The sequence below is a fragment of the Lepidochelys olivacea genome (assembly GCF_965140295.1).
Source record: "Lepidochelys olivacea isolate rLepOli2 genome assembly, chromosome: 13".
Classification (NCBI taxonomy): domain Eukaryota; kingdom Metazoa; phylum Chordata; order Testudines; family Cheloniidae; genus Lepidochelys; species Lepidochelys olivacea.
Window position 1 is genome coordinate 17,932,522 of NC_140423.1, and position 13,009 is coordinate 17,945,530.

The window sequence follows — 13,009 nt, forward strand, 5'->3', positions numbered from 1 at the left end:
TGTAAATAGATCAGGAAATGTTGAGGAAGATGCCATTAGGTTTATTTCTTTTTATTGCTTTATGGCTTGTGGACTCCTCTGTGCTAACCCCAAATGCTTTTGTTTTGCTTGTAACCTTTAAGCTGGATCTCAAGAAGGTTATTCTTGATGCTTAATTCTTGTAAGTGGGTTTTTTTTAAATCTAGCAGTAGCCTGAGTTTTCAAATGTATTTTCTTTTTTTTTGTTTTTAATAAAATTTACCTTTTTTAAGAACAGGAGTAGATTTTGTGTCCTAAGAGATTTGTGCACATGTTGTTTAATTAGCTGGTGGCAACAGCTGATTTCCTTTGTTTTCTTTCTCAGCTCTTCCTGGGAAGTGGGGTGAAAGGTCTTGAGGGTACCCCACAGGAATTCCCAAGTGCCCCTTACTGGGTTCTCAAAGGAGTTTTGCACTTGGGTGGTGGTAGCATCTACTCACCCATCAGAGAAAAACTGTAACCTTGGGAGTTTAATACAAGCCTGGAATGGCCAGTATTAATTTTTAGAATCCTTGTGGGCCCCCACCTTCTGCACTCGAAGGGCCAGAGTGGGGAATCAGCCTTGACAACATATTTATCAGCATGCAATGGCTGCACTCATTTAGCAACATAGCAATATAACAATACCCCTCCACTAGCTAACAGCCTTTCAGAGACCAGCATTTACAGCAGCAGACGTATGATTTTCTTCAATTGAACAAGCTCCTGAGTGCTTTTCTTATGCAACTGCACTCGAATCCCATGCTAGTGACAGGGCCTCACACATGTTTACAATGTACCTTTTTTAGGAACTAGCTAAGAGGACACCTTCTAAGCATCCCGATCACCAAGCGGTCCAGAATGCATTGCAGGCGATGAAGACCGTCTGCACCAATATCAATGAAACCAAGAGGCAGATGGAGAAGCTGGAAGCCCTTGAGCAGCTGCAGTCCCACATTGAAGGATGGGAGGTATGGTGGCAGCTCAGTGGGGCTGCTAAATCCCCTGTAGGCAGTTAATTATGCTGCATAGCACAAAGGACTGGAGCGCAATGACTCACATTGTATACAGGTACCTCTGCATGTCTTATGTGGTATATATAAATGAGGAACTTGGAAGTCTAGAGGATGAAACTGAAGGTGTTCTAAATTCCTCTTCCTACAAGTCTTGACTTTTCCTGGGAGCTTTCGAAGTTGACCCACCTGCCTTAATAAAAATTTTCTGTCTCCCCTGCCCTCTCCCCCCAAAACAACGACGAGCTAGGGCTGCTATGTCTATATTTGCTGTGATTAGGTAATTCAGGGAAGGGATTCTAGTGAAGTATTTATTAGTGGATGCTGGGAAGAGAACGGCAAGAGAGAGACTGAGAGAGAGAGAATGAGAAATTTGGGGGGAAAGGCAGTCTGGAAAGGAGCCATCCAGTGGTAGATTCTGGCAGTAGATTTAATCCAAAAAAGTTTGTCAGTTTTGTAATTTGATGTCTTTAGCCGAGGCCATGGGATTAGCAGTGCTGCAAACCCAAGGGAGATGTACAGTTTATTTTAACTCCACCATAGGGAGTTAGTGGTGTGAAATGGCTTCATGGGGAGATAGGAGTCAGGAGTTTCGTGTGCCAGACATTTAAAATATCCAGGCTGAGTGCTGCCAGCTAAGGATTCCTTCGCTGATGACATCTATCCAGAGGTCATGTAAACTTCCTCATGTTCGGACTTTTGGGTGTGCTCCAGGACTGTTTGTTTGTTTTAAACCTTGCTCATTTTCCCCCCGAAGGATGTTCTTGGCATCCAGCTGAAGACCTGAGAGCAACACAGATATCCAGCTGTGTGGTTTTTGGATAGCAAGCTCAGCAAACAAAGCCAGATAAAGTTCAGTACAGCAAGACTCTCAGAAGCAGTTAAAACCTTTACAGCGTTGATGTGATTTGGGGGTCAGTTAGTCCAGAGGCATGTCTTGAACTTTGAAGCCTCACTGGTGACTCTGCAAGTGTCCATGATGTCATATATAAAACAATATCTAAACCGCACATATTTTTTTAGGGTTTAAATAACCCACAGCAACATTGTAGGGAGGAGAACAGTTTGAGATCTGTTTATCTGCACTGTTGTACAAGAATGCTACCTAGGTCACTCAGCCCATCAGTTTGAAAGTTCAGAAGTGTTTTTCACTAGCAATAAGCTATGAAATACATTTCTGAGGCTCCTACTGGTGGTTTGAAGGTTGCAGTACCTTCACATATTGTAGAAAGAAATCAATATTGACCGTGTCATTTCTTCTGATGTACATTTAAGCAAGTTGGAAACTGATTTGTAGTCCCTTACCCTGGGCTTCAACACTGCCAGGGTCTCACAGAATGATGTCACATTTGAGCAACGTAGCCATCCCTAGAAGTGATAGGGACTCAGATACCATTTGCAGTTCAGAACCATGTCTTCAGTTACATTTCACAGTTTATTCCCAGTGAGAAGGGCTCTCAACCTATGGCAACTTTCAACTTCTGGACTAAGCAAAATGTTTTCCTTTAACAGTGCAGTGATATCAGCTCCAGGGTTGGGTGTGGAAAGAGAAAAAACATGGACAGGTTTTCCCCTTCATTTTCAGTTAACCTTTTAATCACAGTCTCATCTTTAAAATACGAATTCTTCCCTTTCCAATGGTGTTGATGTGGCCCCTGAAATGTTAGCATCATGTATATAAGCTCCCTGCATCACTCATTCTAGATCAGGGGTGGGCAAACTGTGGCCTGCGGGACTGTCCTGCTCGGCCCCTGAGTTCCTAGCCAGGGAGTCTTGCCCCCGCGGGGCTTGCACCTGCCCACCTCCCAGGCTTTCAAATAAGCCTGGAAGGGGATGGTCAGGGGACAAGGAGTGGGGGAGGAATGGATGGGTCGGGTGTCCTAGGGGGCCTGTCAGGGGGCAGGGGTGTGAATAGGGGTCGGGGCAGTCAGGGGACAGGGAGCAGGGGGGGTTGGATAGGGTGTGGGGTTCCAGGGGGGCCGTTAGGGGTGGGGGGTCCCGGGAGGGGGTGGTCAGGGGACAAAGAGGAGGGGGGGTTGGATGGGTCGGAGGTTTTGAGGGGAGCAGTCAGGGGGCAGATAGGGTGTGGGGGCCAGGCTATTTGAGGAGGCACAGCCTTCCCTACCCGGCCCTCCATTCCGTTTTGCAACCCCAATGTGGCCCTCGGACCAAAAGGTTTGCCCACCCCTGTTCTAGATCAACAATGGCCTTTGCTTCTAGCAGGCTTAATCCACAGCACGTACATTGTCAAAAAGCCAGCAAATATCACCTTGATATACTAGATAGGCTTTTTATGATTACCAAGAAAGCTGCATGGCTCTCTGGAGAATCTGAGAGCAGCTCAGTTTAAATTTGTTCATTTCAGTTTAAATCTGCACACCTAATTTGGGAGGAGCTCTACGTTTTCGATTGTGTCTAATTAAATAAACCAGGGCAGTTTTACTGGCATCCCTGACTCTGCCTGTCCTGCTGGATGTCCAAGTGGGGTCTCCAGTCTTCATCCCACTTGCAGTCTGCACTGCCATTATTATTTCCAGCATGTGAAACAGGGTGACATCTTGCTGCTCCTGTACTCTCTCTTCCTTTTCCTTCTAAGGGTATGGGTACCCACGCTATGAAATGCCTTCTTTGCTGTAGTTATACTGTAACCCTCGTGTAACTTCAATCCAGCTTATCATTGGGTACTGTTTTCATTTTTTAAAAGCCTTTTCTCACTTATGCCTCTATTTGCAACATATTCACCAAGTATTCTATGTTTCCTCCACAGCCCTGCTCAGTTCCATGCACAGGACAGAGTCCTGGCCTAATGTTGTTTCAATCCATTTCCGAGACATAATGTAATGATGGGATGCACTATACTATGTCAGGGACAGGGAAACAGCTGCACTTTGAGGGCAGGGTCTGTTTGCCAGGATGAACCCCGCTCACATTCATTTCTCAGTGGGAACTGTGCTAAATCATGGGCAGTATAATTTATAATTTACATGGGGCTTTTGTTTAGCACAGAACCAGTTCATACACTGTTTCAATTTAGTACATACTGACAATTCTGTAGGGGAGAGATGAGGTGGGTGAGGTTTTTATCTTTTATTGGACCCACCTTGTCTCTCTAATATCCTGGCACCAACATGGCTGCAACAACACTGCAAAGAACAATGAAGATATTCTACAGTAATCAGTTAGGGACACCCCATATAGACTGTTTTCCCTGTGCAATCACTACATGCTGATACCCTAGGTTCCCCCCAAATCTGATATGTGCAGAGAAGCAAAATTCCCATCTTAAAAGAACAGCAGGAATCGTAAAGAGATGTGTTAATGCTGAGGCAGATCAATCATTTTATAATTGGCTGTAATTTGAATTCAGTGGGTTTTTTCATATTTTTGACAGATAATATCAATGTTTATTTTTAAGCATTTTCTTCTATTTTTATCATTTTACATTTTCACAGTTGCAGGAAATTATGAGGGGCGGGGTTAGACAATGGGAGGTTCAGACAATAATTATTTCATGACAGTAGGCATTGAGATTCAAAAAGTTAAAGGTTTACAAGTGTTAAAACACAAATTGCAAACATCATGTCAGAATATACAAAGTAAATAACTGTAAATCAAACTAATAAATTCTCAAGCAGCATTTTTCTTACTTTGATTATTTGCAAATTTCAATTATCTATAGTAATATTTTTCATCAGTTTGTGTGTGTATGGTGAAATTGATGTTTACCCACATCTTACTGATAAAAATAGAATACTTCCAAGCCTATCGGTGCCTGTGAAATAATGCTAAACATAGGACCATAGGGCTAGACCCTAGGGAGTGGCCAAACTGTACTTGGTGTAGGCTTAGGGGGAAGAAGAGAGGGTTATACCCTCTGATCATGGAGCTGGCTGGAACTGGTTCAGCCCCCAGTGCAACTTAGAACATTCCTACCACTTAATTTGTGCCAAATGTAGAAGTCCTCAACGGTCTGTTTCACTAGCTGGGAATCAACCAAGTACAATGACACTCCATCCATACTCTGTACAATGGTACAAGGAGAGGATGGCCAGGAACCAGCTACAGCGGCCCTGTGTCTCCTAGGAACTCCACTGTGCTGGGGAATCCTTGAGCAGCTACCTCAGCCAGCTTTGTGATTGTTTTTTGTACACATGGACTGTCGCAGAGCACAACCTGGCCCATATAAGACACAACCATATGATTTTCACGGGTTTGTTTCTAACTTGGACATGTTTGTTGAGAACTTGAGGAAGGAGAGCAGCTATCTATGCTACTGACAGCAGGACTGAGGAGATGGATCTCTAGTAAGTTCATCTTCTAGAAAGATGGTTAACAGAGAACATGACAAAGCTGCAATATCAGGGAGGCTCCGTTGCCCATTCTTAAGGCTACAACTTGTAGTATTTGCAATGCTGGGCACAGAGTCTAACGGATGTTCTGGAGAGAGTACACAGGTGGCAATACAACAGTCTTGGGACTCAAAGGGATTTCTTATGAAGAAAGGATCATTGATTTGAACAGGGAACTCTTATCATGGTATATAAGGTTTTCAATAAGGACATGTTTTAAACTCCAGGGAGAGGACAGTACAAATAGTCACATTCCAAATTAAGAAAGAGGAGATTTACCATCTCACTTATGATAAGTTCACCATTCAGTAGTTGTGATTAGAGCTGAGTAAATAATTGGTTTTTCAGGTCAGTGGCAAAACCAAATATCACAGAGCTGTATGCGTTACTCTCCCTTCTTTCTTTCTTTGCCAAAACTATTAGCCAAATCTGACTCTGATTCACAAATAGTTTCAGTCAACCCGAAACTGCATTTTTGGGGCAATAAACTGTCTGAAAAATGTTGCCCAGCTCTAGTTGTGACAGATGTGATAAACAAATGCATAGATTATTAGTAACGATGTTTGAACCCTCAGAATAGAAAAGGTAAAATAAATAAAATGGTCTCTCTCTGCTCTAGGGGTCCAATCTGACTGATATCTGCACACAACTCCTGCTCCAAGGGACTTTGTTGAAAATCTCAGCAGGAAACATCCAGGAGAGAACATTTTTTCTGTTCGATAACCTTCTGGTCTACTGCAAGCGGAAATCCAGGTGAGCCCCAGAGGCATTAACAGGCTTATGGAATAATTCTTAAATGTACCTCTTCCACCAGGGGAAAAACAGCAACAGCCGATCATCTATGCTATCTCCCATCAGCCTCTAGGACTGAGTCAGAGGTTTATTATCTGTTCCTTTCATCTGCTTTTACTACTGTTGTTCATTCAGTCGGGTGGACATACAAAGTGCTATACACCAGGATAAGTGTGCAGACCAGTAACAGAGTCCCTGCTCTGAAAAATGTATAATCTAAAGGCATGAATTGATACAGCACAGAAGAAACAGAGTAAGGTGTGGCCCTTACAGCTGAAAAGCTTCATAGAGCAGGTGAGTCTTCAGGAATGCTGTGAAGAAGGGCAATTCGCCACTATTCATTGGCAGGTTGTTCCAAGCAGAAGAGGGGCCAACTGAAAGATGTGAAATCAGGAGAGGGCAGAGGAGACAAGAGGAGGAGTCCAGAGAGAATGGAAGGAGAAGACAGGCCACAGGAGTAGAGCTGGTTAGGAAATTTCTGATGGAACAGGTTTTTTTTGACGGAAAATGCAGATTCATTGAAACTGGAATATTCTCTAGAAATGTGTCAGTTTTGACGAATTTCCGCTGAAACATAGGCTTGGTGTCCATGGAACCCTGGTGGGTTGCTGGGGAGCATGGGCCTCAGATTTAGGGACCCCAGGGTTTCCGTGGTCTATGGCTGTGGGGCAACATCCCTATGAGGATTGCCCCAGGGTCTGGGATCCCAGGGTTTCCAGGCTCCCAGCCACAGAACTGTATTCATTATTTTCCCTTCTTTTCCTGGTAACACTAACTCTCCCATCTTGCCACCTTATAGCCCTATTAGCATAAACTATTATTACTAATGTAGCATTGACAGTGTGCAAGGCTCTTCACAGATATAGCTACTACAGCAATTAGTCCACGTTATATTGATTTAACTCTCCTTTCAACTTTTATTTCTTCCTTCATGGCTCATATCTCATCCCCACACCTTCCCCTTTCCCTACTTTTCCCTTCATTCTTCGTTTCTTGCTTCCTATTATATCCCCTCTCATAACCCTCACCAATTTCCTCTCCTCTCCTCTCTCTGCTAAAAGTGCTCCTTTTCCCCCTTTACAAATCATTCCTGAAGGAAGCCTCACACTCAGAATGTTGGATCTGACCTTTTACTGCTCAGTTTTGGCCTGCCTAAGAGCTTTCTCGCTCTCTGGTTCTCTTTGTAGTTTAGGTTGGTACAACCCGTCCCCTTTTGCACTCTTCCTGGAACACTAAGTTTTAGGAAACAAAATGTTCCACTGCCTTTTAAGCAAGTGTCTGTGTTTTTGCACAGCAGACATTACTGAGCTACTCTGTACTCTGGCGTGGGATCGGACCAGGCTGCTCCAACGCTTTGAGTTCCCCCAAGGGATCAGTGTTGTTTCTCTTTCTTCAATAACGTAATATGGACTGTCCAAATCTCCAGAATATGATTTCCATTAAAAAGCAGAGTATTCAAAGAAGCCTTTGGGCATTGCATAATATGAAAGATATATTTAGGGACTAAAAGGCTACTTTAATTTTGGATATTTCCCTTGTCTAGCTGCTATTTATAATTTGGTCCTGAGTGGAAATGAAAGTCTATGCAAAAGTGATAGCATTGTCTGTCAGCCAGCTGCATGAAAACAACTGACACATTAATGGGATGCAGATTTTGTGAAAGTTAACACTTTCTACAGTGGTGCCTGGCTTAAAGCCTAATCACCTGATTCTGATCTCACTTACGCTGATTTTAACTGGTCTAACTCCATTGGCATTACTCCTGATTTACTCCAGTGTAACTGAGATCAGAATCAGGCCCACAACTTTCAGTAAAATGTCAACAATAAGACAAAATGCTGCTGCTCTGTTTTGGAAAATATGGACTCTCACTCTGGTGTAAATCAGAAGTTGATCTGTTAAGCTCAGTGGAGTTACACCACCATAAAATGGGTTTGGGATCAGAGTCCGGACCCAGATTTTTAAACGCAGGTTTGCTGTTTGATCTTTTACAGAGGCCTAGCAAAGTCTGACAAACTGATGACACAGATTTTCAGGGCTGAGTATTGTTTTGTTACGCTAGAAGCTGCTTTGATTGCTGTTCAAATTGCGTCCTGATGTCAGGAATAATATGCCTCATTTGGGGAAATTGGCTGTCTATCCGAAGGTCTTCATCAGGGCTGTCTGGAGAGCTTCTCTTTTGAATCAACTCAGTCCCCTTGAGGAAATGATCTAATGACTCTAAGATTTCAACCCTTGTCAATCTGATTGCATGTAAATATCTGATCATCACCAACTTGTATTTATCACCAGTGCTAGCTGGAAAATGAAAGATAATGTTCACAAAAGTTTTTTGATTCTCTACTGCCCCGACCTCTGACACCTGTTTTTCATTTCAACAGAAATTCTATGACTAGCTCTTTTTATCGCAACATTATTTATGTCTCTTGGACTCCTGGCATGTCACGACGGCTGCCCCTTAATGTCACAGAATTTGAACACCTGCCATCTTAAACAATGCTCATTTGGCCAGTTTTGTGCTGGTTCATATAGTGGGGTTATTTTTAAATATGAGAGCCAATTAAAGCACAGCAGGTGCCAGCTGGATAGTTTTAAACATCTTCTATGCATAAAGGCCCAGGACATAACAGTGAAAAGGCCTTTCCTAGGTTTTTTAACAAGACACTTTAACAGAGATTCTTCTGTAAATTGAATGATCAGGGTACAAACTCTGATGCAAAGGTTGCATCAATGGGGCTGTTATACCAAACAATGATAGTATGAATGCAACATGCAAAGACTTTCAAAATGCATATAGCAAACCATGTAACACTAGCCTCTGTGTGTTTCACTGCCAGCTAGGAACTCAGAATGGAGGTTCTGAAAGTTTCCAAAAACTGTCAACCAAACAGAGGCCAAATTTAACTTTTTACCTCAAAATCATGCGAAACTGGAGGTTTCATCAAATAACATGTGGAATTCAGCTGTGTCCACTGAAATCTGTGCTGACATTTCTGGTTGGTTCAAACCCACAACAAAGCAAAACTCAGAGAGGTCAAAATGCTCATTAAATCTTGCAAAATGCAGCTGTTAGATCTTTTTGCTATGCTGACAACATGGCATAGTTATCATTGACATGTTGTGCAATAGAATAATTGAATTACTATATTAAATGGTCAGATCCCCATGAAAAGTGAAATTGGAATAATGTGGATGCAGTTGGCATGGTGGTTTTTTTTAGTCTTAATATATCTCAAACGGAGTGGAACTATTGTTTCTAGTGTTCACTAGATTTAAAGCAAGATATTTGTTATCAGCTACACTTGTTTATTCACATGTAGAATTGGTAACAATATAAATCCATCAGCCCCAGGTTTTCATTGCATTTAGTATATTATTTTTACTGCCTTATTAATAGTTACTTTCCCAGCTCCTAATAAAGTAAATTGAAACAGGATTACTGCAAATTATTTTAAAGATCTTTAAAAGAAAGCCAACACATTTACAAACTCCAATCTCTTCCTCTGGGCAAAGATAAAGGAGAGCTATTAACTGCATTTCTGATTCCTAATTGCAGAGTTGCTGGGAAAAAGGCGTCTAAACGTACCAAGTCAATCAATGGATCCCTCTATATCTTCAGGGGCCGAATAAACACAGAGGTCATGGAAGTGGAGAATGTGGAAGATGGGACAGGTAAGAGATCAGATTTCTCCCTCTAAGGACAGAGCAGGTCCATAGCCTCTCTTGGTAAACTGCAAAGTACAAAAGTACTGCATCTGGTTGCAGTTTGGGTCCTTCCCTGGGCCTTTGACTCAGGCCCCATGTGAGCAGCAAAAAGTATTATATACTCTTGTCATCTGAAATATTGTCAATTGTTACCCTGAGAATCAAGCCATTTATAAAGGATTTGCTGCCATGAATGAAATATGATCAGATATTACTGTCCTTGTGGGCTGGCACTGGAATTTGGCGTTGATAGAAAAGAACTAGTGGGTTTCAGTTCAAATCCTCAGTGGCCCACCTCTTGCTATTGCACTGGGTCATGGGGTTGGTATTTTGTCCTTGAGGCCAGGGGCAGGCTAAGGGGACAATGCAAGAGTCCTATGTTCTTAATGCAAAAATTCTCCCAATGTAAGTTGTGGGGAGGAGCTAGTGGATTCCCAGGAGGCTCAGAATGGAGAATATTGACAAAGAGCAGATTCTTTTTCACTCAGCATTTTAGATCCAGATATTTTCTTTAAAGGATTTTCATTTGAAAGCTTCTAGTACGATGAGGCCAAGCTATAAAGCATCACTAATTAGGCCCCTTTTGGGGCTGAGGCCATGGACATGGAGCATGGAGACTGAAAAGGATTCACACTATAGGTTGCTGTAGGTCTGGGTTGTAGCAGAGAAACCAGGGGATGGTTCATGGATTCATTGCTTCCAATGCCAGAAGGGACCACTGTGATCAGGCAGTCAGACCTCCTATATAACACAGGCCATAAGGAGTGCCCTGAATGAATCACTGTTTGAACTAGAGGAGATCTCTTGGGAAAACACGGTGTGTATATGTGTCCATGTGTGAGGGAGTGTGTGTCACTTCCAGGTGTGCACTGCCACTCCCTGCCATATGTCATTTATGATGGGGTGATGAGAGAATTTCAGCCTCTAAGGCTGTACTTTGACACTTTTCACTTTCCTTGGCAGGACCTTGCACTAAGGGATTTGTCTAATACAAAACATAAATACATCAGTGTATTTTCACTGGAACTCAAGCCATCGGTGAGTCCACTGCGGACTTCCACTGTTAACATGGCTCTTGGAATGAGACTTGTTCAGACTCTTGCTGACTGAGGGACTGCTCCTCAGGCATGGAACTCCCACTGCCATCAGTGGGATTTCTGATTGTTGAGCAGTCACAGTTTCAGGCCCATAATGTACAAGAACCCAAGTTTCAAACTTAGCACACTAAAGATAGGTACCTACATGAGTATTAGATTTTCAGAGGAGCTAAGCACCTTCAGTTTCCATTGACTTCCATAAGAGAGCTGCAAGTGCCCAGCACCTGTGAAATTCAGGGCATTTAAATATGGAAATTGTGTCCAAAGTTGTCCAAGGTTAATTTGTTTTCATTAAAGGGCCAGGCCTTCCATTCACTGTCTGGGCTGTGCTTTGTGTTTTTGCAGCAGATTACCACAGCAATGGCTACACGGTGACTAATGGCTGGAAGATACACAACACTGCCAAAAACAAATGGTTTGTCTGTATGGCCAAGACTCCAGAGGACAAACAGAAATGGCTGGATGCTATAATCAAGGAAAGGGAACAGAGAGAGAGTAAGTGAATGGCATATATTCTAACAGCACTGAGTGACTCACACAGGAGAGACACTGTGTATGTGAACACGTGTGTAGGCATACATGGATGTGTGCGTACATGTTTGGGTGACTATGAATGTGTCAGAGGGAGAGAGAAGCTGTTCTAGTTTCTTAAAGATTTCAGAGTAACAGCCGTGTTAGTCTGTATTCGCAAAAAGAAAAGGAGTGCTTGTGGCACCTTAGATACTAACCAGTTTATTTGAGCTTAAGCTTTCGTGAGCTACAGCTTACATCCGATGAAGTGAGCTGTAGCTCACGAAAGCTTATGCTCAAATAAATTGGTTACTCTCTAAGGTGCCACAAGTACTCCTTTTCTTTTTAGTTTCTTAAAGTTTTCCTCCATATGACAGTGGCTTTTTAATGGCCAACTTTAATGACAAGAGAATCAAGTGACTGGAAGCATCTACTTCTTAATTTACTCCATGGCATTTTAATCCCCATGCATCATTATATTTACAGGAATCAAATTGTCAGTTTCTTTTGTGCATTGAAGCACTTTGAAACGTCTACACTTAATCGATTTTTAAGTCTTTTATTTGTAAATAGAGTCTGCAAGATGGAAAAAACCAGCCTTTTGCCAGGCGGTGCTACAATCTCATCCTCACAAGGAATCAACCTAAATGTTTCTGGGCTGTGCATTGAAATAAAACAATTCAGGGAGAACATCTTTGGGACTGTTTGGACTTCGCAGACTAGGAATGCTGACAAATCTGTGCAAATGTTTGTATCGCTTTTATCTTTCTGGAACTGAATGAAACACATGATTGTCTGATCGAACTGTTCTGTAAGAGAGAGGTAATGTCGATGGAGCCTAAACACAGGATGGGGAGCCAGGAATCCTTGAGTGAAAAGGTTCTGACACCAACTCCCTCTGTAGCCTCAGACAAGTTATTTGACTACTCAGCCTGTTTCCCTATCTTCAAAATGGGAACAATAACTCATTGGCAGAGGTGTGGCCAGTTAACGTTTCCAAAGCACTTTGGAGATTAGGAGCCTGACCTATAGAAGTGTCCTCCCATTTTGCAGGCACTGTTTTGTGGGTGCAGTTGGCCTCATTTGCAGCTGTAACTACCTACTTCTGCCAGCACAAACTTAGGTCAGTTTGAGACCCCTTTTTTACCTAAGCCCTATAAATGTTAAGTGATCCTGGTTTTCACTAGGAATTTCAAAGGATTTTAAGGAAGATGGACACCAAAATCCCACTGAAATTTAATTGGAGTTAGGTGCCTAAATCCCTCAGGCTGCTTTGGAAATCCCAGCTCTAATTATTATAATACAATACTTTACGGCATGATAAAATGCAGTACAGAGTAGTGTAATACAATACAAATTCCAATGTGGGCTGTTATCTTGGAATACAAGAATCATTGATAGCATGCTTTGTCATAGCTGAATGCCAAGGTACCTGCCAATAATAGGGAAACCAGCTTCAGAATACTGTCCAGCCATAGCATAAATGAAAGTGAACTCCTAACCTCAGGCCAAAATCAATACGAGAAGGAATATCTCTGAAGGCCAG

General features: G+C 42.5%; 1 protein-coding gene across 3 annotated transcripts in view; it reads left to right on the forward strand.

Annotated features, from left to right (window-relative positions):
* The window catches only part of PREX1 (phosphatidylinositol-3,4,5-trisphosphate dependent Rac exchange factor 1), a 226,362-nt gene that overhangs the window by 128,431 nt on the left and 84,922 nt on the right, over positions 1-13,009 (forward strand). For 2 of the 3 annotated variants that reach the window (XM_084645550.1, XM_084645549.1), the window contains exons 6-9: positions 807-968; positions 5,979-6,112; positions 9,708-9,823; positions 11,299-11,448. In XM_084645550.1, the coding sequence (XP_084501676.1) occupies positions 807-968; positions 5,979-6,112; positions 9,708-9,823; positions 11,299-11,448 (562 nt within the window). The remainder of the gene's footprint in view (positions 1-806; positions 969-5,978; positions 6,113-9,707; positions 9,824-11,298; positions 11,449-13,009) is intronic. The other variant, XM_084645551.1, reaches the window with a different exon arrangement.